This window comes from Cetorhinus maximus, chromosome 23 (genome assembly GCF_964194155.1).
Source record: "Cetorhinus maximus chromosome 23, sCetMax3.hap1.1, whole genome shotgun sequence".
Taxonomy (NCBI): Eukaryota; Metazoa; Chordata; class Chondrichthyes; order Lamniformes; family Cetorhinidae; genus Cetorhinus; species Cetorhinus maximus.
In genome coordinates, this window is record NC_135901.1 from 22,967,420 (window position 1) to 22,993,070 (window position 25,651).

Genomic DNA, 25,651 nt, shown 5'->3' on the forward strand with positions numbered 1-25,651 from the left:
TGGACATCACAATGCGGAAGTTGGACAATGAGCTTCAGACTGAAACTTCCTCCTCTGGGCAACATCTGTGAGGAAATCAGTGTTTCCCCCTTTCTATTTCTTGTCTAATTCTGGGATTAAATTGTTGACTTGCAGGAACTGAAGGAAATTAAATGAATCCAGGGAGGATGCAGACTCTGGAAAGGTTGCCCCAGGCCTCTCAATGAAAGGTTGAAGAGTCTTACGCACTCGAAACGTTAACTGTGTTCCTCTCCGCAGATGCTGTCAGACCTGCTGAGTTTTTCCAGGTATTTTTATTTTTGTTTTGGATTTCCAGCATCCGCAGTTTTTTGCTTCTCTCAATGAAAGGGGTGGTTTGTCCAGGAGTTGGCTGGTATTTAATGAGACAGTACAGTAATATAGACATTGAGTATTGCTGTAAAAAGAGAGATTCTGTCGAAGCTTTTCATTTGCACGCATCAGAATAGATGCGAGAATGTCAAATTTCAAAGGGAACAATAATTCATATTGTAAAACAGTGAGCTGATTGTTTTGCAAGTGTACTCAGGTTAAGTTGTTGCTTTGGGGTATGCACCAGGGAACAATCATGGCTAGCTTTAATTTAAATTCAGAAAATCCGAGTCAAATCTGGTTGGTTGAGAGATCCACTGGGCGAAACGACAAGGAATGGTTGTCCATGTAGCTTTTGCTTAATTGAAAAGGCACAATGCCTAGACAAATTCATTTTCCCGGCTGACGACCAGGCCCAATAAAAGATTATCAGTTGAGCTCACAATGAGGCTCACTTACACTTGCTAGAAGCTCCTTTTATCCCTATTTCAAGTCTGGTCCACTGCAGACAAAGGAATTTTTTAGGAAGTCTTACTATAGCTGCACAGAACATTGTTGAGGCCGCACGTTGAGTATTCTGTACAATTTTGGACTCCGTCCTTAAGGAGGGATATAATGGCTTGGAAGCCATTTGTAGTAGGTTCACTAGGCTGATTCCTGGGATGAAGGATTGTCATCTGAGAAATGCTGAGCAGGTTGAGCCTTAACTCATTGGAGTTTAGAAGAACAAGAGGTGATCTTATTGAAACAAATGGCATTCTGAGGGAGCTGGACAGAGTAGGTACTGGGAGAATATTCCCTCTCATGGGGAAATCTAGAACAAGGGGACACAGTTTTAAAAAAGGGGTCTCCTATTTAAGACGGAGATGAGGAGGAATTTATTCTCTCAGAGGAACATTAGCCTTTGGAATTCTCTTCCACAGAGAGCAGTGGAGGCGGGTCATTAAATATATTCAAGGCCGAGTTAGACAGATTTTTGATCGACAAGGGAGTCAATGGTTATAGTGGACAGGCAGGAAAGTACAGTTAAGGCCACATCAGATCAAACATGATCTTATTGAATGGCGGAACAGGCTTGATGGTATGAATGGCCTAGTGCTGTTCCCATTTCTTATAATCTCCGTGTCCAGGACAGGAAGCAGTGAACATGAATCTGTCGATCAGCTTGAATCGGCACCTTTAGGAAAATTGGGAGGGTGTATAGTTGGTACAGCGGAATGAGGATGTAGGGAAAGTGTGCGGGATGGAGATTTAGAGATTTTGGGGAATGAAAGAGGAAAGAATGTTCCATCAAAATTACAATAGCCTGTTCTGAATTTCTCCCCTGTACTGACAGCAATGACTTTTGTAAACTCCTTTTACAGGACATTAGAGGGGGAGGATTTGCAAACGGAAATCTCAAACCAAACGTCACGTCAACAGTCACTCGGTTCATCACAATGTGAGTATCATCGGCCTTAGAATCTAGGAGAACTGTTTGTTCTGTCTGCTTCAAAAGGTTATAAACATCAGTGTGACTGGAAAAGCATCGAGACACACAGGCCCGAGTGAGAGTGTTCCAGTGCACTGACTGTGGAGAAAGCTACACATTTTGACAAAAACATGAGACCATTAACAGTGGGGAGAGACTGTACACGTGTTCTGTTTGTAGAAGTGTTTTTAACTGATTGTTGAAACTGGAGAGACACAAGGACGCCCGCACAATGGAGAAACCGTGGAAGTGTAGGGACTGTGGGAAAGGATTCCGGTCCCCGTCTGCACTGGAAAATCATCGACGCAGTCACACTGGGGAGAGACCATTCACCTGCTCTGTTTGTGGGAAGGGATTTACTCTCTCAGCCAACCTGCTGACACATAAGCGAATTCACACCGGGGAGAGACCATTCATCTGCTCTGTTTGTGGGAAAGGATTCAGTGATTCATCTGCCCTGCAGGCACACCAGCGAATTCACACTGGGGAGAGGCCATTCACCTGCTCTGACTGTGGGAAAGGATTCACTCAGTTATCCAGCCTGCTGATACACCAGCGACTTCATACCGGGGAGAGACCTTTCACCTGCTCTGAGTGTGGGAAGGGATTCAATCAGTCAGCTAACTTGCTGACACACCAACGGGTTCACACAGGGGAGAGGCCGTTCACCTGCTCCGAGTGCGGGAAGGGATTCACTCATTCATCCGCGTTGCGGAGACACCAGCGAATTCACACCGGGGAGAGACCGTTCACCTGCTCTGACTGTGGGAAGGCATTTACTCAGTTATCCAGCCTGGTGACCCACCAGCGAATTCACACTGGGGAGAGACCGTTCACTTGCTCTGACTGTGGGAAGGGATTCATTCATTCATCTGCCCTGCAGACACATCAACGAGTTCACACCGGGGAGAGACCGTTCACCTGCTCTGAGTGTGGAATGGGATTCACTCAGTTATCCAGCCTGCTGAGACACCAGCGAGTTCACACCGGGGAGAGGCCATTCACTTGCTCTGACTGTGGGAAAAGATTCAGTGATTCATCCACCCTGCTGATGCACCAGCGAATTCATACTGGGGAGAGGCCATTCGTCTGCTGTAACTGTGGAAAGAGATTCAGACATTCATCCACCCTGCTGAAGCACCAGCAAGTTCATGCTGAGAAGAGGCCATTCACCTGCTCCACTTGTGGGAAGGGATTCACTCAGTTATCCAGCCTGATGAGACACCAGCAAGTTCACAGATGATTGCAGGGATTCTACTGTTATTGCTGTTGTTAATCACATCCAGGACTGAACCATGTTCATTCTGACTGTTGATGAAGTGGGAGGGTCAGAGGGTTTCTTTCCGCTGGGCTGGCTGGTCTCACGGCTTTGCTTCCAGTGAGCTGATGCTCTTTGAGCCTGGGAGTGCACATTCCCACTGAAATGAGCCACAAAGCTGATTAAGTACATTTATTGTATCCTAAATAGTAAATAGTGTTTTTCCTACCACTGCAGATAGATCACAAATAAATACATTTGTCTCTGTTCCATTGAGTCTACAGCACGGGGCCAGGCCAGTCGGCTCAATTGGTCTTTGTCAGTATTTATGCTCCACATGAGTCTCCACTTCATCTCCCCCCATCAGCATATCTTTCTATTCCTATATCCCTCGTGTATGTATCCAACCTCTGCTTAAATGTATTCATGTTTTTCACCTCAACCACTCGCTGTGGTAGCAAGTTCCACATTCTCACCACTCGCTGGGTGAGGTTTGTCATGAAATCCCTATTGGATTATTGAATCCCTTCATAATCTTAAAGACTTCCATCAGGTCATCCTCCAGTCTTCTCTCTTTTTTCTGAAAAGTGTCAGTGAAGAAAATGCTTTTGGTTCTGGTATTGTTCTTTTTCTAAATGGAGATCACTAATGTTGACAGTACTCCCAGTTAGTCTAACCATGGCTCGAAACAAGTTGAACATAAACTCCCTGCTTTCCAATTCTATCCCTCTATAATGGAACCCTATATATGGACCACACATTAAAGGAAAGATGTGAATTATTTGAGAGGCTGGAGACAGGATTTATGAGAACAGCACCAGGGATGAGGGACTTCAGTTAGTTGGAGAGACTGGAGTAGATGAAATTCCTCTCTTTAGATCATAGAATTATGCATTCGGCCCATCAATTGCATGCCAGCTCTCCAGAGTGAACCAGTTTGTTCCATTGCCCCGTTCCATCCTCACATCCCTATAGGTTTATTTGTCCACCCAATTATCTCTGCTTCTCTCTCCCTCATTGGAAGCAGATTCATGACCACCCACTTTAAATGCCCACGAGGCTCACAGAGCAAAGAGGGAGGCCATTATGCCCATCATGCTCATGCTGGCTCTTTGAAAAACAGCTCAACTAATCCAGTTGCCCTGCAGTTTTCTTTTCCTTTCAAGAATCTGTCCAGATCCCTTTTTAAAGATAGAAGTGAATCTGCTTCTCGCACCGTTTTCAGGCAGTGCATTCCAAATCACAACAACTTGCTGTGTTTTAAAACAAATAATTCAGGATATTGTGTGTTTGAAGTTTCACATAGTATTCAAAATGGTGGTTATTACACAAAATTAAGGTTCAATCTTTATCAATGATTTTGACGAGGGGATTGTGTGTAATATATTCAATTTTCTGGACAATTACAAAACAATACATTTCTATAGTACCTCTCAGGACCACAGGACCTCTTAAAGCGTTCTGCAGCCAATTAAGTAGTTTTGAAGTTTCATCATTGTTGTAATATATGAAACTATAGATAGGGCAGGGTAGTCAAATTTCATTTTAAAAATCAATCACTTTCATCCTGTATTCACTGTTATAAGTAACAAGGTCAAGGAAGCCATTTTAAACTCTTAACATGTGGCTTCTTGAAATCTTTGTACATTGTACAACTTTTCTTTATTAAATACGTTTTGGTTTTGTATTAATAGGCAGTCATGAACCAGATGATTATTCAGTAATGAACCTTGAATAAGATATCACTTAGTGAATCAATGTAATAGATAATTATATTATAAAGGGTGCATCTGCATTTTAAAAATGAACACCATATAAAGCTATTTTTTCTAGAAACTGCAGAGCTAGCAGAAATTGTTTAAATAAATAAATAATTTTCTAATTTTGATAAGCTATAGGACATCATATTCTGCCAAAATCCAGTTTATCAAGATTAGTAAAAAAGAAAGCTATTGTTTTCCATAAACTGTTGTTTTGAACCACTGTATCTTGTATTCACCAAATGTATTAATTAAATATTACTGTATTAATTAACTATTAGTAGCAGATGTTTAAGTAGTGAGCCTTAATTGATTTACAATTAATGAATCAATAATGAATCAGTAGTTATAATAAAGGACTGAGTTTTATTCACTGTAAAGATGTGAAACCTTCATTGCTGTGTATGTAGAGAATGTGCAATGAAGATAAATGTACTGGCAAGAGAGACCTTCAAGCTCTGATTTGCCTCAAAATTTGAAACTGTCTGAAAACCTGTCTGATTGTATAGAATCAGATAAGGGATAGTATGAAACAGTTCCATTGTATTCCTGTCGATGATAATGAGAGGAGGTTATGTAAGTAATTGTGAATACAATTAATCTAGTAACTAAATTGACCAATTGTCATGTTACAACAAACCCCACTCTGATGTGAGGTAATGGTCACTTTGGGGATAAAAGTAGAGGTTCCAAAGGTCCTCCTTGCTAGCCAAGTACTGAAGATTCCCAAGGCTGAGTTCCAAGGAAATTACTGTCAAAGAAGGAGCCAGAGAGGGTGACGCTTCTACAGACTGATCACCCACATGAAGTTGTAAAAGTTAATGCCTTAAAATTGTTAAGTAAACCTTTATCTCATAAAGTATGGGGGAGGCAATGGTGTAGTGGTATTGTCGCTGGACTGGTAATCCAGAGACCCAGGGTAATGCTTTGGGGACCAGGGTTTGAATCCCACCATGGCAGATGATGGAATTTGAATTCACTAGGAATCTGAGATTAAAAGGCTGATGATGACTCATGAAACCATTGTCAGGGAAGGAAATCTGCTGCCCTCACCTGGACTGGCCTACATATGACTCCAGACTCTTAAATGCCCCTCTGAACAAGGGCAATTAGGGATGGGCAGTAAATGCTGGCCTAGCCAGCAATGCCCACATCCCGTGAATGAATTAAAAAAAAACACTTCTCTTTTTAAGTTTACTATCCAGAGAAGTCTGCCTTTGCCTTAACTGGTTAAAATCATGTTCGGACCAAAGTCAATTTATTAAGTGGCAAGCTGAAATCAATTAAGTTACAGATCGCAAGATATAAATCTTAAATTTAAGATATTACATTTATATAGCGTCTTTCACAACCACAGTACATCACAAAACACTTTGCAGCCAATGAACTACTTTTGAAGTGTAGTCACTGTTGTAAAGTTGGAAACATGGCAGCCAGTTTACACACTGCAAGATCCCACAAACATCAATGTGATGATGAGCAGATGATCTGTTTTTAGTGATGTTGATTGATAAATATTGGCCGGGCACCTGGGATAGCTCCCCTGCTCTTCGAAATATTGGCCGTGGGAACTTCCATCTCTGCCCAAAGGGGCAGACAGGGCCCTTGAGTTAGCAACTCATCCAAAGGGCAGCAGCTCCAACAGTGCAGCAATCCCTCAGTGCTCACACTTGGAATGTTGACTTTGATTTTTTCCTCAGGTCCCTGGAGTGAGTCTTCAACCCTCAGCCTTTTAACACAGAGATATGAGTGTGATCCACTAAGTCATGGCTGACACTATCGACAATACAAAGTTAGAAAGGGAAAGTTATCCTTTGAAATCCCCACATTTGCCTCTAGTGCCTAAATCTAATAATCAAAACTCCAGTATAAATAGCATGTATTTGACTGACAAATGTTACAGTGTTGGCTTACAGCCACAAATTTTGAGCTCCCATTTGAGCCTCTGGCTCCTTTCTGTCTCTATTGCTCATGTCAATGATGGAGCTGAGGGCTGAATTTAGCTGAGAATAACAGGGTCTGCGTCGCAGTTCAGAAACTGCCATGGGTGTTGATTAATAGGAAGATGCTGGAAGGCTGACTGGGAAGTGGGCCTCCAACCAATTGAGGAAGGAGTGGGGGTGCTACCGGGGCTGATGGTGACGTGACCCCTGGGGTTCAGTTCCCCTGTGTCCAACGCAGGGAGTCATGGGAACAGCTTACAGAGGAGCTGAAGTGAAACCATTTGGGTCCAGAACGTTGTGCACATCCTTTTACTCTGGTTGTCTTTGATCCTTAAGTAATTTTCTTTTTAACCATGTTCTGTTTCATTAATAAACTTTTATCAGAAAAAATATTTGATTTTGCTGGGCTTTACATGATTAGATTTATGCACTTTAGGGAGAGTGGCAGGCTCTTTAACAGAAAATGAGTCCCTCTAAGGTAAGGGAGCCACAGGGGGAGATGAGATTTTGTTTTTGACACAGCGATGTTACAAAATGGGGTTCAGGGAGTTAATTAACCTTTTGTCCCCCTTTCCCAAACTCTTAAATGATTCACAGTGATAACAATTATTGGTGATAGTGGCTAGATATTATTGAAATAAGAGCTGACACTTGCTCATGTCTGAGCAGTAGTATCAAAGTGCAGCAGCATTACCATTACACTCTGGATAAAAGCACCATCTCCACGTAAATGCTCCCTGGTCTGTCCCAACTGCTATGGCACCAGTCAATGTAATTTGTAAAACCTCTACAAATCCCTGTGCTCGGGGAATCACTTCTTTTACTTTTATACATTGCGAAGTCTATGGAGACTGATTTAACCCAATCATTGCCAAGCTAATATTTGATTGAACCAATTCTGGTTGAATTGAACCAATTAAAAATCTGTTATTGATCCATCTGTACCTGTCCAAGCCACGTCAAACTCTGAAACAATTGATTTCCCCACATTCCATCCCCGGTACAGGGACAGCATTCCCAGGCCAAGCAGTGAAAACATGGTGGCCTTCACACCCAGGTGTCGTCTAAGATTCAAGGCACTCTTGTTTTCTCTGTCCTCTGGGAGCTTGTTTGTCTCCCTGTTCCCACATAGAACCATAGAAAAGTTACAGCACAGAAGGAGGCCATTCGGCCTATCTTGTCCATGCCAGCCTGAGGACACCCAGCAATTAATTTCTTCTCAGTTCTGCTAGGCTTCTGCCAAAGTTTGGCCCCTTTTACAAATTTCAGATCAATAAAACATTTGGTCAATGAAGACCCAAACCACAATATCCCATCTTGTCACCTATCAACCATCCTTACTCAGAGCGTAATCACAACAGGAATAAAAACAGAAGCGTAAGAATAAAATTAAAAATAAATGCACAGCCAGTTATCGAATTTATTTTATTGTTCGCTAATTAGCAAGAAAATCCCAAGCGGGGATCCCCCAGGATTCTTACAGCCCACATCTTGAGGGGGAGCAGTACTCTCTCTCTCTGACTCCCTCATTCAATTTCACTCCATTATTTTCCAGTTCTGTTCTGGCCCCATCTAGAGTAACATCTACTCGATCTTTTCTTCTCATGAAGGAGCTCCATGAGCTCTATGGTACTGGTACATAAGGAATATCAAAGAGCATCAAGAAGCAACTTATCAAGCATGGAAGTCAAAGATTCTCCAGCTCTCTCTTTATCCCTATACAACTTGTGGACAGTTCTTACTGAGTATTATTTCTCCTAAGCCCTTGGTTTTCCCAATCCAAAATTTTTATCCCTTTAATTTAATTCATCTTTTGAGCGTGACCAGTGTGCTTAATTCTATCCTGATTGTTTTAAAGTCAGTTTCTCCATGGAGTATGAGTCAGTGCCTTAATGATGTCAAAATGTTGTCTCATTTCCCTGGCCACATTAACCATTTCATGTCATGGTGTTTGTAAAGTAGCTGTCCATGTTTGGGACCCATTCTTCAGTGCCTTTCACCATGAATTTACATGTTAGTTGCTTCACATGTAACAAATTACATCTGTACACTCACATCGGTATTCCAATATCATGTCACATATTCTTAACTTTCAGGTGTTCTTATTAAAAGATGAAAGTGGGTGTTAATCTCAAGATCTTTGCTTATCTCCCCTGATATGGTGTTGATATTTTAGGTATTAGCCAGGCTATAAAATGTGGTTTTCTTTTGAAAAGAACATAAGCAAAGGATACAAACATTTCCAAGATAAAGCTATCAACTTGTTCATCTCATCGATACTTCCTTGACTTTCACTAGAATGTACGTGGATACCGGATTGATATATTCCATTGAACTACACCCAAAATGAGTAATTCCAATTCCTTTACTGTCCGGTACAATATTTTCATAATAAGACAGGTTTACATAAGGTGGACAAGGAAATGCTGTTTGCATTAGCTGATGGTACAAAGATGAGGGGATACGGGTTTAAGCTTTTTGGGAGGAGATGCAGGGGGATGTGAGGAAGAATATTTTTACACAGTGAGTGGGAATGACCGGGAACTCACTGCTTGTAATGGCAGTGGAAACCGAGACAATGATGATTTCAAAAGGAAATTGGATGGACACTTGAGGGAAATAAACATTCAGGGTAACAGGGATAGAACGGGGTAATGGGAATGACTAGTTTGCTCTGCATGGACTCGATGGGCTGAATGGCCTCCTTCTCTGCCCTAATGACTCTATGATCTAAAGACAGAAATTTCAGCTGTTCCTGTCTCTCTAACTAACTGAAGACCCTCATCTCTGGTGCATTCTCACGATTCTCCTCTGCGCCCTCTCGCATAATTTCACATCTTGTCTCAAGTGCGGGGCTCAGATGTAGGGTTCCTTTCTAGAGGGATGGAATTGAAAAGCAGAGAGGTTGTGTTCAACTTGTTTCGAACCATGGTTAGACTACACTGGGAGGACTGTTAACATTTTTGATGTCCATTTAGAAAAGGGAAATAGAGACACTAGAGAAGTGGCAACAAATATTCACAAGATTAATACCAGAACTGAGAGCATTTCAACCCTCGGGAAAGTCTGGGGCTGCTTTTCCCTAGAAAAGAGAAGACTGAAGGGTAACCTGATGGGAGTCTTTAAGATTATGAAGAAGTTCAATAATCCAATAGGGATTTCATGAGAAACCTCTTTATCCAGTGAGTGGTGAAAATGTGGAACCCGCTATCACAGTGAGTGGCTGAGGTGAATAGCATGAATACATTTAAGAGGAAGCTAGATACAAACAAGAGGGAGAAAGGAATAGAAGGATATGCTGATGGGGGAGATGAAGAGGGGTGGGTGGAGGCTCATGTGGAGCACAAATACTGACATAGACCAATGGAGCCGACTGGTCTAGCCCTGTGCTACAGACTCAATGGGAAAAAAAACAAATGTATTTATTTTAGATCTACCTGTAGTGGTAGGAACAACACTATTTACTATCCAGGATAAAATAAATGTACTTCATCAGCTTTTATGGATCATTTCAGTGGAAATGTGCTCTCCCACATTCAAAGAGCATCAGCCCTCTGGAAGCAAAGTCATGAGACTGACCAGTCCAGTAGAAAGAAACCCTCTGACCCTCCCAACTTTCATAATGAACATGGTTCAGTTCTGGATGTGATTAACAGCAGCAATAGCAGCAGGATCCAACCTCTGTAAGCATTGGTGAGCTCGCTGGTGTCTCAGCAGGTGTTGTGACTGTGTGAATCCCTTCCCACACTCGGAGCAAATGAATGGCTTCTCCCCACTGTGAACTCGCTGGTGTGTCACCAGGTTGGATAACCGAGTGAATCCCTTCCCACACTGAGAGCAGGGGAACGGCCTCTCCCCAGTGTGAACTCGCTGGTGTGAAAACAGGTTGGATGAATCACTGAATCCCTTCCCACACACAGAGCAGGTGAACGGTCTCTCCCCAGTGTGAATTCGCTGGTGTGTTTGCAGGCTGGATGACTGAGTAAATCCCTTCCCACACACAAAGCACATGAACGGCCTCTCCCCAGTGTGAACCCGCTGGTGTGAAAATAGGTTGGATGAATCACTGAATCCCTTCCCACACACAGAGCAGGTGAATGGCCTCTCCGCAGTGTGAACTCGCTGATGTGAATGCAGGTTGGATGACTGAGCAAATCCTTTCCCACAAATGGAGCAAGTGAACGGTCTCTCCCCAGTGTGAACTCGCTGGTGTGTCTGCAGGGTGGATGAATCACTGAAACCCTTCTCACACAAGGAGCAGGTGAACGGCCTCTCCCCAGTGTGAACTCGCTGGTGTATCAGCAGGTGAGATGACTGAGTGAATCTCTTCCCACACTCAGAGCAGGTGAATGGCCTCTCCCCAGTGTGAACTCGCTGATGTGTTAGCAGTGTGGATAATCGTGTGAATCCCTTCCCACACTCGGAGCAGGTGAACGGCCTCTCCACAGTGTGACTACGTCGATGAATTTCCAGCATAGACGGGGAACGGAATCCTTTCCCACAATCCCCACATTTCCACGGTTTCTCCATGGTGCAGGTGTCCTTGTGTTTCTTCAGGTTATTCCACAGTCGTACACTGGAAAATTCTCACTTGGGTGTGTGTGTCTCGATGCTTTTCCAGTCACACAGATGTTTAAAACATTTTGAAGCTGACAGAGCAGACAAACATTTCTCCTTCTAGATTCAAAGGCTGATGATATTCAGCTCCCATGAATTGAGTGACTGCCAGATCTTGACATGACTTTTGTGTTGAGATTTCTGTCTGAAAATCCTCCTCTTCTAATATCCTGTAAAAGGAGTTCACACATGTCATTAGTACAGAATAAAAATTCAGAACAGACAATTCTAATTTCTATGGAACATTCTTCCCTCCTTTGCTCCAGAATGTGTAAATCTCCATCCCACACACTCTCCCTCCCTTCTAGCTCTGCTGTACCTAAAATGCATCCTCCCAATTCTCCTGAATGTGGCAATTCATGCTGATTGACAGTTCCACACTCACTGCTTCCTGTCCAGGACATTGAGACATGAAAATCTATCACTGGACTGAAAATGTGTGCAATATTCAGTACTCTGTTACCGAGTTAGCGATACAGTACTCTGTTACTGAGCTGGAGATATAGTACTCTCATACCGAGTGAGTGATACAGTACTCTATTACTGAGTGATACAGTACTCTAATGCTGGCTTAGAGATACAGTATCCTATTACTGAGTTAGAGATACAATACCCTATTCCTGAGTTAGAGATACAGTACTCTGATGCTGAGTTAGAGATACAGTACTCTGATGCTGAGTTAGAGACACAGTACTCTGATGCTGAGTTAGAGACACAGTACTCTGATGCTGAGTTAGGGACACAGTACTCTGATGCTGAGTTAGATTTACTTGGAACTTGCTGCCTATGATGCTGGTGGAAGCAGATATTAACAATGATTTGAGGATGGAATTAGTGGGCATTTGAAGGAAATAAACTTGCAGGACTATGAGAATCTAGAGGGTGAATGGGACTGACTGGATTGCTTTACTCAGAGTGAGCGAGGACTGAGCTGCCAACTGTGATGAAATGTATTCCTGGAGGTTTCATCACCAGATTTACCTCAATGCTCCAGCAGTTAATCAAACAACACAGGCATCCTTGTGGCGCACTGCCTTCCTACACCAATTGGAAAGCAAAAAGACTCATGACCAACTTGGATGATGCTCAACTGTCAGCCAAGCAGCCTTCCACACACCAGCACCAGCCCCCCCACCCCCCCCCCCCCCGCCACACACACACACACACACACACATTTTCAATATTTTTATATCTGGTAAAGTGAAATATTCTAAGAAAATGACAAAAAAAAATCTTTATTAATTTCCTGATGAATTTTCTCCAGGGTTTCACAAAGCAGTGAATTGGAAAATGGTCTTCAATTCCTGGAGACTCTAGGCTAATCTTGGACAGTTGGCATGGACTTGAGTTGCTGAATGGACCCCTTCTATGCCGAAATGACTCTATGGTTGAAAATATAAAATGCGACTACCTCATATATTACAAATGTAAAAATAATAATAAATGTACATTATTAAAGAACCAAAAATAATATATCTAATATGTACCATATAACAACACTAGACAGATCTCTGTCCTATATTAATTTACTGCCCCTTAAATGTCAGCCATCTCCTGGGGAAACCATCCCTTTAATTGTGAACATTAGAAAAGAGACCATCCTTTTAGCCAGACAAATAAATGTGTCAAGCTGAGGGAGCAAAGGATGTCAATGTCTTTAAAAGAGGAGAGACCTGGGCCAACCTTTCCAGAGTCTGCACCCTCCCTGGATTCACTTCCTTTCCCTTCAGTTCCTGCAAGTCAACAATTTAAACCTAGAATTCTGTGGCTCAGTTCATAGCACCCTCGCCTTTGAATCAGAGGGTTGTGGGTTCATGTCCCACTCCCGGAAACCAAGAACTGTGATTGTACTCGAAAAGAGTTGCAATCTGTGACTGTTGGTAACTCGAACGAGTTTCCTACAGGTAGGAAGTAGACGATAGAGATTTAAAAAAATTTAAACCTAGAATTAGAAAAGTAATGGAAAGGGGGAGAAATGAAAGTGTTTTACTCACAGCTATGGGACACAGAAGGAAGTTTTCGTCTATGTGAAGCTCAATCGCAAAGCCTGCACTCTGATTGGCTGGAGCACCAGAGTCCTTCCGGTCCTCCAAGTCTTCCCATTGGTCAATATCTCAGCGCGATGGGAACGTTGGGGGGGGGGGGGGGGGGGGGTTCCCCGCGCACGCGCAGCTTCCCTCTTGGACATGCGCAGTCCGCCCGCCGCGCAGCGGATAGAGCGGTTTTACCAGCGCGAGGGATTGTGGGAGCTGCAGCCACCATTACTCGTCCTGATCTCAGTTTCCAAGACCCTGAGGCCTGGATGAAATGTACAGGAGGGATGGCGCATTGACCCCACACCGACACAAAGTATATGTGGGTAGTCACTGGATTTTATTGCGGCGCCTCTTTAGCCAATCAGTTTGTTAACTTCCATCGCAAGGATTTAGACTTCAATACAAGCAGAAAGTGCTGGAGATACGCAGGCCTCTGCTATTAAAGAAAAATATTCGACGTACTTTTTTAAGTACCTGTACTGCTACCTTCATGGATCTGTAGGCATACCCTCCAAGGTCTTTCGGTTCCTCTACACATTTCACTATTCAATCATTTGTTCTGTATTCCCTTGCCTTGTTAGGCTTCCCCAAATTAATTACCTCAAACTTCTCTGGGATTGAACTCGGGGATTCCCTCCTTGAAGCTTCCCACCTGTCTAAATAAATATCAGTACTGAGAGAATGCTGCACTGTCAGAGGTGCTGTATTCCAAATGAGAGGTTAAACTGAGGTCCCATCTGCCCTCTCATAGGTACATAATATATTTACAGCAGAGAAGGAGGCCATTTGGTCCATTGTATCTGTGCCAACCAAAAAAGAACAATCCACCTTCCAGCTCCTAGTCTGTATCCCCATAGATTACATCATCCCAAATTCATATTCAAGATTTTTTTTTTCATTGTGATGAGGATTTCTGCATCTTCCAACCTTTCAGGCAGTGAATTCCAAATCTCCACCACCATCTGGGTGAAACAATTACTCAACTCCCCTCTAATCCTTCCAGCAATAACTGTAAATCGATGCTCCCTGATGACTGGCCCCTCTACTATGGGAAATATTCACTCTATCTGGGCCCCTCAGAATTACAGACAGCTCAATTAAATCTTTCTTCAGCCTCTTCTGTTCAAAAGAAAAAAACCCCCAGCCTCTCCAATCTTTCCTCATTGTTAAAATTCTCCATTCTTGGTAACATCATCATAAACCTCCTCTGTCCCCTCTCTGGTGCGATCACACCCTTTTTGTAATGTGGTGACCAGAACTGTACGCAGTACTCCAGCTGTAATCTAACTAGTGTTTTATATAATTCTAGCATAACCTCCCTATATTCTAGGCCTCGGTTATTAAAGGAAAGTATCCACTATGCTTTCTTACCCACCTTAACTACCTGTGCTGCGACCTTCAGGGGTGGTTGAACATACACTCCAAGGTCCCTCTGTTCCTCTATGTTTCTCACTATCCTGCCATATATTGTGGTAAATCCACTGCCTTGTTAGCCTTCACCAAATTTATTACCTCATTCTTCTCCGGACTTGAATTCCATTTGTCACATTTCTGCCCACCTGAACAGTCCATTGATATCTTTTTTTTTATTCATTCATGGGATGTGGGTATCGCTGTCTCAGTCACCATTTATTGCACATACCTAATTGCCCTTGTTCATGGGGCAGTTAAGAGTCAACCACATTGCTATGGCTTTGGAGACACATGTAGCCCAGACCAGGTAAGGCCGGCAGATTTCCTTCCCTAAAGGACATTAGTGAACCAGATGGGTTTTTACAACAATCGACAATGGTTTCATGGTCATTGTCAGACTTTTAATTCCAGACTTTTTTATTGAATTCAAATTTCACCAGTGGGATTTGAACCCGGGCTCCCAGATCATTACCCTGGGTAATCTTCCTGCAGTCTAAAGCTTTCTTCCTCACTATCAAACCCACAGCCAATTTATGTATCATCTTCAAACTTCTTAATCATAACCCTTATGTTTAAGTCTAAATCATTGATATATACCACAACAGTAAGTGACAGGTACTGTTACCTGTAGAACCCCACTGGCAACAGTCTTCCAATCACAAAAACATCCATTGACCATTACCCTTTGTTTCCTGCCACTGAGCCAGTGTTGGTTCAAACTTGTTAATTCTGCTTGGATCCCATGAATGGTTAATTTACTGATCAGTCTGCCATGTGGAACCTTATCAAAAGCCTTGCTAACATCCATATAGACCACATCCAATGCATTACCATCATCAACGCTCCTTGTTATGTACTCAAAAGAGAGAGAGGGGGAGGGGGAGGAGCGAGAGAGAGAGAGAGGGAGAGAGTTCACACCGGAGAGAGGCCAATCACCTGCTGTGAGTGTGGCAAGGGATTCAATCAGTCATCCAGCCTTAAGACACACCTGCATCTTCACACCAGCGAGAGGCCATTCACATGCTCCGTATGTGGGAAGAGAGTCACTCATTCATTCAGCCTGCTTACACATCAATGCATTCACAATAGGGAGAGGCCATTCACCTGCTCTGAGTGTGGAAAAAAATTCACTACTTCATCCAATCTGCGGAGACACTAGCGAGTTCACACTGGGGAGAAACCATTCACCTGCCCTGAGTGTGGGAAAAGATTCACTCGGTTATCCAGCCTGCTGAGACACCAGCGAGGTCGCACTGGGGAGAGGCCATTCACCTGCTCTAAGTGTGGAAAGGGATTCAGTGATTCATCTCACCTGCTGAGGCACCAGCGAGTTCACAAGTGATTACAGGGGTTGGATTCTACTGTTATTGCTGCTGTTAATCACATCCAGGACTGAACCATGTTCATTCTGACAGTTGGTGAAGTGCGGGGGTCGGAAAGTTTCTTTCTGCTTGACAGGCCAGTCTTACGACTTTGCTTCCAGTGGGCTGATGCTCTTTGAGCCTGGGAGTGCACGTTTCCACTGAAATGATCCACAAAAGCTGATGAAGTAGATTTTATTTTATCTTGGATAGTAAGAAGTGTTTTTCTTACCACTACAGGTAGATCTAAAATAAATACGTTTGCCTTTGTTCCATTGAGTCTATAGCACAGGACCAAGCCACTCAGCTCAATTGGTCTATGTCAGTATTTATGTTCCACGTGAGCCTCCACCCACCCTCTTCACTCCCCCCAACAGCATATCCTTCTATTCCTGTCTCCCTAATGTTTGTATCTAGCTTCCTCTTAAATATATTCATGCTATTCACCTCAACCACTCACTGTGGTCGCAAGCTTCACATTCTCACCACTTGCTGGGTAAAGAGGTTTCTCATGAAATCCCTATCGGATTATTGAGCCTCTTCATAATCTTAGACTTCCATCAGGTCATCCTTCAGTCTTCTTTTTTCTAGAGAAAAGCAGCCCCAGCCTTCCCTGAGGGATAAACACTTTCAATTTCTGGTCTGATCCTTGTGAATATTTTTGGCACCTTCTCCGGTGTGTCTATCTCCTTTCCCTAAGTGGAGATCATGAATATTGACTGTCCTCCCAGTGTAGTCTAACTGTGGTTCCAAACCAGTGGAAGATAACCTTCCTGCTTCTCAATTCTATCCATAGAACCACAGGAAAGTTCGGTGCAGAAAGAGGCCATTCAGCCCATCGTGTCTGCGTCAGCCAAAAAAGAGAAAAAAGAAACTCGCTGCTCATTTCTTCCCAAACTTTCCAGCACCTGGTCCATAGCCTTACAGGTTACAGCACTTCAGATGCAGGTCCAGGTAGCTTTTAAGTAAGTTGAGTGTTTTAGCCTCAACCACAAACTTAGGCAGTGAATTCCAAACTATAATTTTATACATCATTACATCCCTGCTTTTGTATTCAATACTTTGCCCAATAAATGAAAGCATTCCATATGCTTTCTTGACCATCTTGTCCACCTGTCCTGCCACTTTCAAGGCATTGTGGACATGCACTCCAGGGTCTCTCACTTCCTCAATCCCTCTCAATAGCTTCCCGGTTATTGATCATTCCCTTGTTTTGTTTCCCCTCCCCAAATGCATTGCCTCACACTTTTCTAGATTGAATTCCAGTTGCCACTCTTCCGCCCACTCAACCAAACCTTAAAGCCGTCGACTCCAGAATTATCTCAACCAAACCATTGATATAATTCTGGAGTTGACAGCTTTAAGGGTGGAAAGCAGGATGAGCAAGTGACAGATGGCCCGAGTGGGGGTGGGTTCGAGGGAGGGGATTGAAATAGGCTAAAAGGTGGGGATAAAACAATATTGTCACCATTGTCATCTTAATGTCACCATTAGCACATCCTTTAGCTAATATCACCACCATCAACACCCCTTTGACCTTTTGTTTATGACATCTTTGGTAATCTCTCCTTTGCCTCCACCTATCACTGGCCCTCTATCCAGCTTCACCTGTCCAACCCCCCCTTAAACAGCTTATATTTCATATTTCTATTTAGTTCTGTTGAAGAGTCATACGAACTCGAAACGTTAACTCTGTCTTCCTATCCACAGATGCTGTCAGACCTGCTGAGTTTTTCCAGCAATTTTTGCTTTTGTTTCAGATTTCCAGCATCCGCAGTATTTTGCTTTTATCTTAGAGATTTTTAGAAGTTTTACATATTACATTGACTGGTGCCATGGCATCTGGGGCAGACTAGGGAGCATTTACGTGGAGATGGTGCTACTATCCAGAGTGTAACGGTAATGCTGCTGCACTTTGATACTACTGCTCAGACATTAGCAAGTGTCAGGTCTTATTTATAATAAAATCTAACCACTATCGCCAATCAGTGTTATCACTGTGAATCATTTCAGAGTTTGGGAAAGGGGGATAAATTAACTCCCTGAACCCCATTTTCTAACATCGCTGTGTCAAAAATAAAATCACATTCCCCCCTCTCTGGCTCCTTTGCCAATTACCTTAGAGGGGCTCACTTTCTGTTAAAGAGCCTGCCAACCCCTCTCACCCACTTTCCCTAAAGTGCATGAACCTAATCATGAAAGGTCCAGAAAAATCAAATATTTTTACTGATAGAAGTTCATTAATGAAACAGAACATATTTTTTTAATTACTTGAGGATCAAAGACAACCTGAGTAAAAGGATTTGCACAATGTTCTGGACCCAAATGGTTTCTCTTCAGCTCCTCTGAACGTTGTTCCCGTGACTCCCCGCTTTGGACACAGGGGCACTGAGCACCGGGAGTCACATCACCATCAGCCCCAGTCACTTCCCACCCCTTCCCTAATTGGCTGGAGGCCCATTTCCTAGTCAACCTATCAGCATTCCTGTGTATTAGTCAACACCCATGGCAGTTTCTTAACTGGGACACAGGCCCCGTTATTCTCAGCTAAATTCAGCCCTCAGCTCCGTCACCTGGCTGTCATTGACATGAACAATAGAGACAGAAAGAAAGGTCAAATGGGAATTCAAAACTCATGGAAGTCGAAACTTGAGAGAGTGCTGGACTGCTGGTTGAGATGCCAATGCTAAGGCCCCGTCTGCCCCTTTGGGTGGACTGAGAAGTTCCCATGGCCACAATTTCAGAGAAGAGCAGGGGCTGCTGTGTTTCCTAAATTACAACAATGACTACACTTCAAAAAGTACTTCATTGGCTGTAAAGCACTTTGGGCTGTATTGTGGTTGTGAACAGCCCTTACAAATGCAAGTTTTTAAATTCAAGTTTTGTGTTACCTGATCTTATGATCTGAAACTTAATCAATTTCAGCCACACCCAACTTGCCAATTAATGAATTCACTTTGGTTGAGACAAGAATTTCACCAATTAAGGCAAAGGCAGAATTCTCTGGATTGTAAGTTAAAAAAGAAGTTTATTAAAAGAAAAAGGTTTACTTCACAACTTTAAAATAATGACTTTACAACCTCATGTGGTGATCAGTCCATAAAAGCATAAGCCTCTCAGGCTCCTTCTTTGACAGCAATTTTTATGGAATTCAGCCGCGGGAGTCTGGCTCCTTCTTTGACAGTAATTTTCTTGGAACTCAACCTGGGGAATCTTCATACTTGGATAGCAAGGAAGACCTTCAGAACCTCTATTTTTATGTCCAATGTGACATTTACCTCATGTCAGAGTGGCGCTTGTTGTAACATGACAATTGGTTAATTTAATTGGATCCCAAATTACTTAGTACATCTTCTCATTATCTTAGACAGGAATACAATAGAACTGTTTCATACGATCCCTTTATCTGATTCTATCTGATCCCTTATACAGTTCCAAATGTTGAGGCTAATCAGGGTTTGAAGGTCTCTCTTGCCAGTACATTTATCTTCATTGCACATTCTTTACGTACACAGCAATTAAGGTTTTACAGCAAATAAAACTCAGTCTTTTACTATAACTACTGATTCAGAATTGATTTATTAATTGTAATTCAATTAAGGTTCACTACTTATTCAATCAGGTGTTACTGACTGGAAGCTAATTAATACAGTAATATTTAATTAATAGATTTGGTTGATACAAGAAAGAATGGCTCAAAAAGACAGTTTGCAGAAGACAATAGTTTCTTACTAATCTTAATTGGATTGAACAATGAGCCTTATTCTTGAACTGAACTTTTGCAGAATATGACGTCCTATAACTTATCAAAATTAGAAAAGAATTTCTTTGTTTAAACAATTTGCATTTGGCCTGCAGGTTCTGGAAACATTTATATTGATACAGTTTTTATGATTAAAAAAATGAAGATCCAGCCACATTAGAGTTTAAAATGGCTTCCTTAACCTTGTTACCTATAACAGTGAATACAATGTGAAAGTGATTGATTTTTAAAACTAAATTTAGCTACCCAGGCCTACCTACAGTTTCATACATTACAACAGTGACTTGACTTCAGAAGTACTTCATTGGCTGTAAAACGCTGTAGGAGGTCATGTAGCGGTGCAAGGTGCTAAGAAATGCAATTTTTTCCAACTGACCACAAATTTGGATATATTACACTTTGTCTGCACATCAAAATAATATGGATTGAGTCTTAATTTTGTGCAATAACCTTGTCTTTGACAACATTTCAAACACACTTGTGAAACTCTAAACATGCTACATCCTGAATTATTTGCGTTGAAACACAGTGAGTTTTTGTGATGTGGAACCCACTGCCTGAAAATGGTGCAGAGAGCAGATTGGACTCTATCTTTCAAAACAGAATTGGGCAGATTCTTGAAAGGAAAATAAAATTGCAGGGTTCTGGGATTAACTGGGTAGTTTCTCAAATATCTGGCATGAACACGATGGGCCAAATAGCCTCCTTCTGTGCTCTGTGACCCTTGTGTGCATTTAAAATGAGTGGTAATGACCTGGAACCCACTTCCTATGAGTGTGCTAGAAGCAGAGATGATGGAATGATTTCTAAAGGAAATTGGATGGGCACGTCAGGGAAATGAACCTGGAGTGCTACAGGGATAGGACTGGGCAATGGGACTGACAGGTTTTCTCTACAGAGAGCCAGCATGGACTCGATGGGCAGAATGGCCCCATTGCCTACACTAATGACTCAATGATCTAATGAGAGAGATTTCAACTGATCCAGTCTTTCCAACTAACTGAAGTCCCTCATCCCTCGTGGCAATTTCATAAATCCTCTCTCCAGACTTCCGAAGAACTTCGCAAATTTCCTTGAATGTGGAGCCCACATGTAGGGCATTTTAGAGGGATAGAATGAAAAACAGGGAGTTTATGTTCAACTGGTTCAGAACCATGGTTAGACTACACTGGAAGGATGGTCAGCATTTGTGATCTCCATTTCGAGAAAGGAAATAAGGCACTGGAGGAGGGGAAACAAAGATTTAAACAAGAATAATACCTGAACTGAGAGCATTTAACCCTCATGAAAGGCTGGGGCGCTATTCTCTAGAAAAGAGAAGATTGAAGGGTGACCTGATGGAAGTCTTTAAGATTATAAAGGGGTTCAATAATTCAACAGGGATTTCATGAGAAACATCTTCATCCAGCGAGAGGTGGGAATGTGGAACTCATTACCACAGCGAGTGGTTGAGGTGAATAGTGTGAATACTTTTAAGGTGAAGCTAGATACATACATTAGGGAGAAAGGATATAGAAGGATATGCTGATGAGGGGAGATGAAGAGGGTGGGTGGAGGCTCATGTGAAGCATAAATATTGACATAGACCAACTGATCCGACTGGCCTGGCCCCTGTGCTGTAGACTCAATGGAACAGAGACAAATGTATTTATTTTAAATCTACCTGTAGTGGCAGGAAAGACACTATTTACTATTCAGGATAAAATAAATATACTTCATCAGCTTTTGTGGATCATTTCAGTGGAAATGTGAGCTCCCAGGCTCAAAGAGCATCAGCTCACTGGAAGCAAAGTTGTGAGACCGGCCAGTCCAGTAGAAAGAAACTCTCCCGACCCTCCCACTTCACCAATTGTCAGAATGAACATGGTTCAGTCCTGGATTAACAGCAGCAATAACAGCAGAATCCAACCCCTGCATTCACTTGTGAACTCGTTGGTGTCTCGGTAGGTGTGGTGAATGAGTGAATCCCTTCCCACACATGGAGCAAGTGAATGACCTTTCCCCGGTGTGAATTCGCGGTGTGCCCGCAGGTTGGAAGATTGAATAAATTCCTTCCCACACTCAGAGCAGGCAAATGGTTTCTCCCTGGTGTGAACTCGCTGGTGTGCCCGCAGGTTGGAAGACTGAGTGAATCCCTTCCCACACTCAGAGCAGGTGAACGGCCTCTCCCCGGTGTGAACGCATTGGTGTGTCCAAAGGTTGGATGACGTTGTAAACCTCTATGCACAGTGAGAACAGCTGAACGGTCTCTCCTCAGTGTGAATACGTTGGTGGACCCTCAGATCTGCCGCACTTTTGAAGCTACTCAAACAGTCAGAGCATTTAAAGGGTCTCTCATTGGTGTGAGTGATATGGTGTGCCAGCAGGCTGGATGACTGAGTGAATCCCTTCCCACACTCACAGCAGGTGAACGGCCTCTCCCCAGTGTGAACTCGCTGGTGCTTCTGCAGGGTGGTGACTTAGTGAATCCCTTCCCACATTCAGAGCAGGTGAATGGCCTCTCCCCAGTGTGACTGCGTAGATGAATCTCCAGCTCTGATGGAGCTTTGCATCCCTTCCCACAGTCTCCACATTTCCATGGTTTCTCCATAGTGCGGGTTGCCTTGTGTCTCTCCAAATTCAACGATGAGTTGAAGTCTCGTCCCCACACAGATAATGTGACAGACAACAGTCTCTCACTGCTGTGAATGGTGCCATGTTTGTTCAGATTGTATAACTGGTTAAGTCTCTTTCCACAGTCAGTACACTGGAACACATTCAGTCAGGTGTGTGTGTCTCGGTGCTTTTCCAGTCACACTGATGTTTAAAACCTTTTGAAGCAGACAGAACAGACAAACATTTCTCCTTCCAGATTCAAAGGCCAGTGTTTTGCACGTCCCAATTAATCAAGTGACTTTGTGAGGTTACGATGTGATGTTTTGGGATTTCTGTCTGCAAATCCTCTCCTAAAATACTGTAAAAAGAATTTACAAAAGTCATCATTGTCAGTATAGGACAAAAATTCATAACAGCCAATTCTAGTTGCTTTGGCTTATTCTTTCTTCTCTTGATATACAGGTGGAATGGGGCTCTACAGAGAGTCAGCATGGACTCAAGTTGCTGAATGGACAACTTCTGTGCCTTAATGACTGGAAATATATACAGTACTATATAGGAAAACTAGAAATAATAATAAATGTACTTTATTAAAGAACCATAAAAATCTAGCATTTACTGTATTAACACTAGACATACACAATCTATATTCAAAAATAGAATCATAGAGTTTTATAGCATGGAAAGAGGCCCTTCAGCCCATCATGTCTGCGCCAGTCATCAAGCCTCTATCTACTCTAATCCTGTTTTCCAGCACTTGGCCCATAGCCTTGTGTGCTATGGCATTTTAAGCGTTCATCTAAATACTTCTTACATGTTGTGATGGTTCCTGCCTCTACCACCCTTTCAGGCAGTGAGTTCCAAAAACCCCCCACCCTCTGGGTGAAAAAAATCTTTCCTCAAATCCCTTCCAAACCTCCTGCTCCTTACCTTAAATCTATGCCCCCTTGTTACTGACCCCTCCACTAAGGGGAAAGGTTTCTTCCTATCTACACTATCTGTGCCCCTCATAATCTTGTACACCTCAATCAGGTCCCCCCTCAGCCTTCTCTGCTCTAAGGAAAACAACCCCAGCATATCTACCCTTTTTTGATCCTTTTTTTTAACTATCATTTTTATTTCGTAATTTTTATTTGTTTATTTATATATCTTTTCCCCACTTATTTTCATTATTATTATTTTTTAAATTTATTTCAATTTTTATTCATTGTTTTGTCCCCAGCTTTTAGCCTTTTCGATCTTTTTTCCCACCACTGTCCCCTCCCCCCACCCCACCCCACTCCACCCCACCCCCACTAGGGTCATCTGTCACTTTCAAGAGTGCTTACCCTGGTCCTGCCATTATCATATTCTGCTTTCCACTCTTCATATCTCCATTAGCACCTCCTTTAGCGAGTACCATCGCTATTAACAGCCCTTTGAGCTTTTGTTTATGACATCTTTCGCAATCTCTCCTTTGCCTCCACCTGTTACACCTCCTTTAAACAGTATATATTTCACCACATTTCTACTTCCCTTTAGCTCTGAAGGAGAGTCATACGGACTCAAAACGTTAACTCTGTCTTTTTTCTCCACAGATGCTGTCACACCTGCTGAGTTTTTCCAGCATTCTTTGTTTTTGTTCCAGCCTATCTAGTCTCTCTTCATAGCTGAAATGATCCAGCCCAGGCAACACCCTGGCAAATTTCCTCTGCACCCTCTCCAGTGCAATCACAAGCTTCCTACAGTGTGGTGACCAGAACTGCACACAGTACTCCAGATGTGGCCTAACACTTTATACAACTCCATCATAACCTCCCTGCTCTTGTATTCAGTGCCTTGTCGAATCAAGGCAAGTATCCCATATGCCTTCTTAACCACCATATTTACCTGTCCTCCTCTCATCTAGAATTGATGGACATGCACACCAAGGTCCCTTTGTACTTCCAAGGGTCCTACCACTCTCGTGTTGGCTTGTTAGTCCTCCCAAAATGTAACACCTCACGCTTTAATGTCCTAGCTTGTCATCTTAAATGTCAGCTAACTCCTGGGGAAATCATCCCTTTAATTGTGAACATTAGGAAAGAGACCAACCTTTCAACCAGACAAATTAATGTGTCAAGTTGAGGGAACAAAGAATGGCAATGATTTTAAGAGAAAGAGACGTGAGCCAACCTTTCCAGAGTCTGCACCCTCCCTGGATTCACTTCCTCTCCCTTCAGTTCCCGCAAGTCCATAATTTAACCCCAGAATTAAAAAAACAAATAGAAGTAAAAACACTGATTTCCTCACAGATGTTGCCCAGAGGAGGAAGTTTTGGTTTGAAGCTGATTGTCCACCTTTCGCATTGTGACGTCCACAATGGAACGTTGGCCGAATCAGCCAATAGGAATCACACTGTTCCGCGGTGACGTCCTCGGGTTCCAGTCTACAGGCCAAGCGCGCGGACACTGGAGCACCGCCCCCACCCGATATTCCCCCTCCTCCTGCACCTCCTCGAGACAAGGTTTCCAGCTAACCGGCTGACGGCTCCGGCCAGAGGGAGAAGTCGCTCGGCGAACTCACCCCTCCCCCCACTGTCTACGGCGGTTGGCTGGTTCAAAAAGAGATCGAGCGCCTGCTCCGGACAGCAGCGCTTTCTGCGCCTGCGCTGCCAGCTGAGGGAATGGGGGAGGGGAGTTTACAATATGTCTTCCCCTCATTTTCTTCCAAGTCCTGTAGTTTGATTTTAAACAGCACAACATTTGTTTTAGCTTCGCACACTCTAGAGGCTGAGTTTCCTCAATTTCTCCTCATAGGAAAATCCCACCCTGCAGGCATTAGTCTGGTGAACCTTTGCTAAACTCTCCCTTGTGACAAGTATATTCTTCCTTAGGTAAGGAGACCAAAACTGTATTAAACACTCCAGCTAATGGAGGGAGTGTGTGTGGGGGCAGCTACTTACAGCGCTTGGGGAGTAAGAAAGGAAATAATGTTCCAGAGAAATTAAGAACAGGCAATTCCAGTTTCTATCCTGGACTGAGGGTGCTGACTTTTATAAAGTCCTTTGAGAGGCTATTTGAAGAGGAGGATTTACAGAGACGGAAATCGAACCAAACATCAAGTGAAGAATTGGCAGTCACTCA

At 43.0% G+C, this 25,651-nt stretch overlaps 2 protein-coding genes and 1 long non-coding RNA gene across 3 annotated transcripts in view; 2 read left to right on the top strand and 1 right to left on the bottom strand.

Annotated features, from left to right (window-relative positions):
- LOC144697072 (uncharacterized) overlaps positions 1-25,651 on the top strand; it is a 141,562-nt gene that overhangs the window by 70,261 nt on the left and 45,650 nt on the right. The window lies entirely within an intron of this gene.
- LOC144697402 (uncharacterized) overlaps positions 24-25,651 on the top strand; it is a 28,162-nt gene continuing 2,534 nt past the window's right edge. The window contains exons 1-2 of the mRNA XM_078569380.1: positions 24-209; positions 349-3,032. Coding sequence (XP_078425506.1) covers positions 2,034-3,032 — 999 coding nt within the window. The 5' untranslated portion in view covers positions 24-209; positions 349-2,033. The remainder of the gene's footprint in view (positions 210-348; positions 3,033-25,651) is intronic.
- On the bottom strand, positions 8,174-25,064 carry LOC144697455 (uncharacterized). Its single transcript, XR_013580368.1, has 3 exons — positions 24,866-25,064; positions 12,361-12,417; positions 8,174-8,394 (listed from the first exon to the last, which is right to left on the bottom strand). It is a non-coding gene; the product is annotated as an uncharacterized LOC144697455 (long non-coding RNA).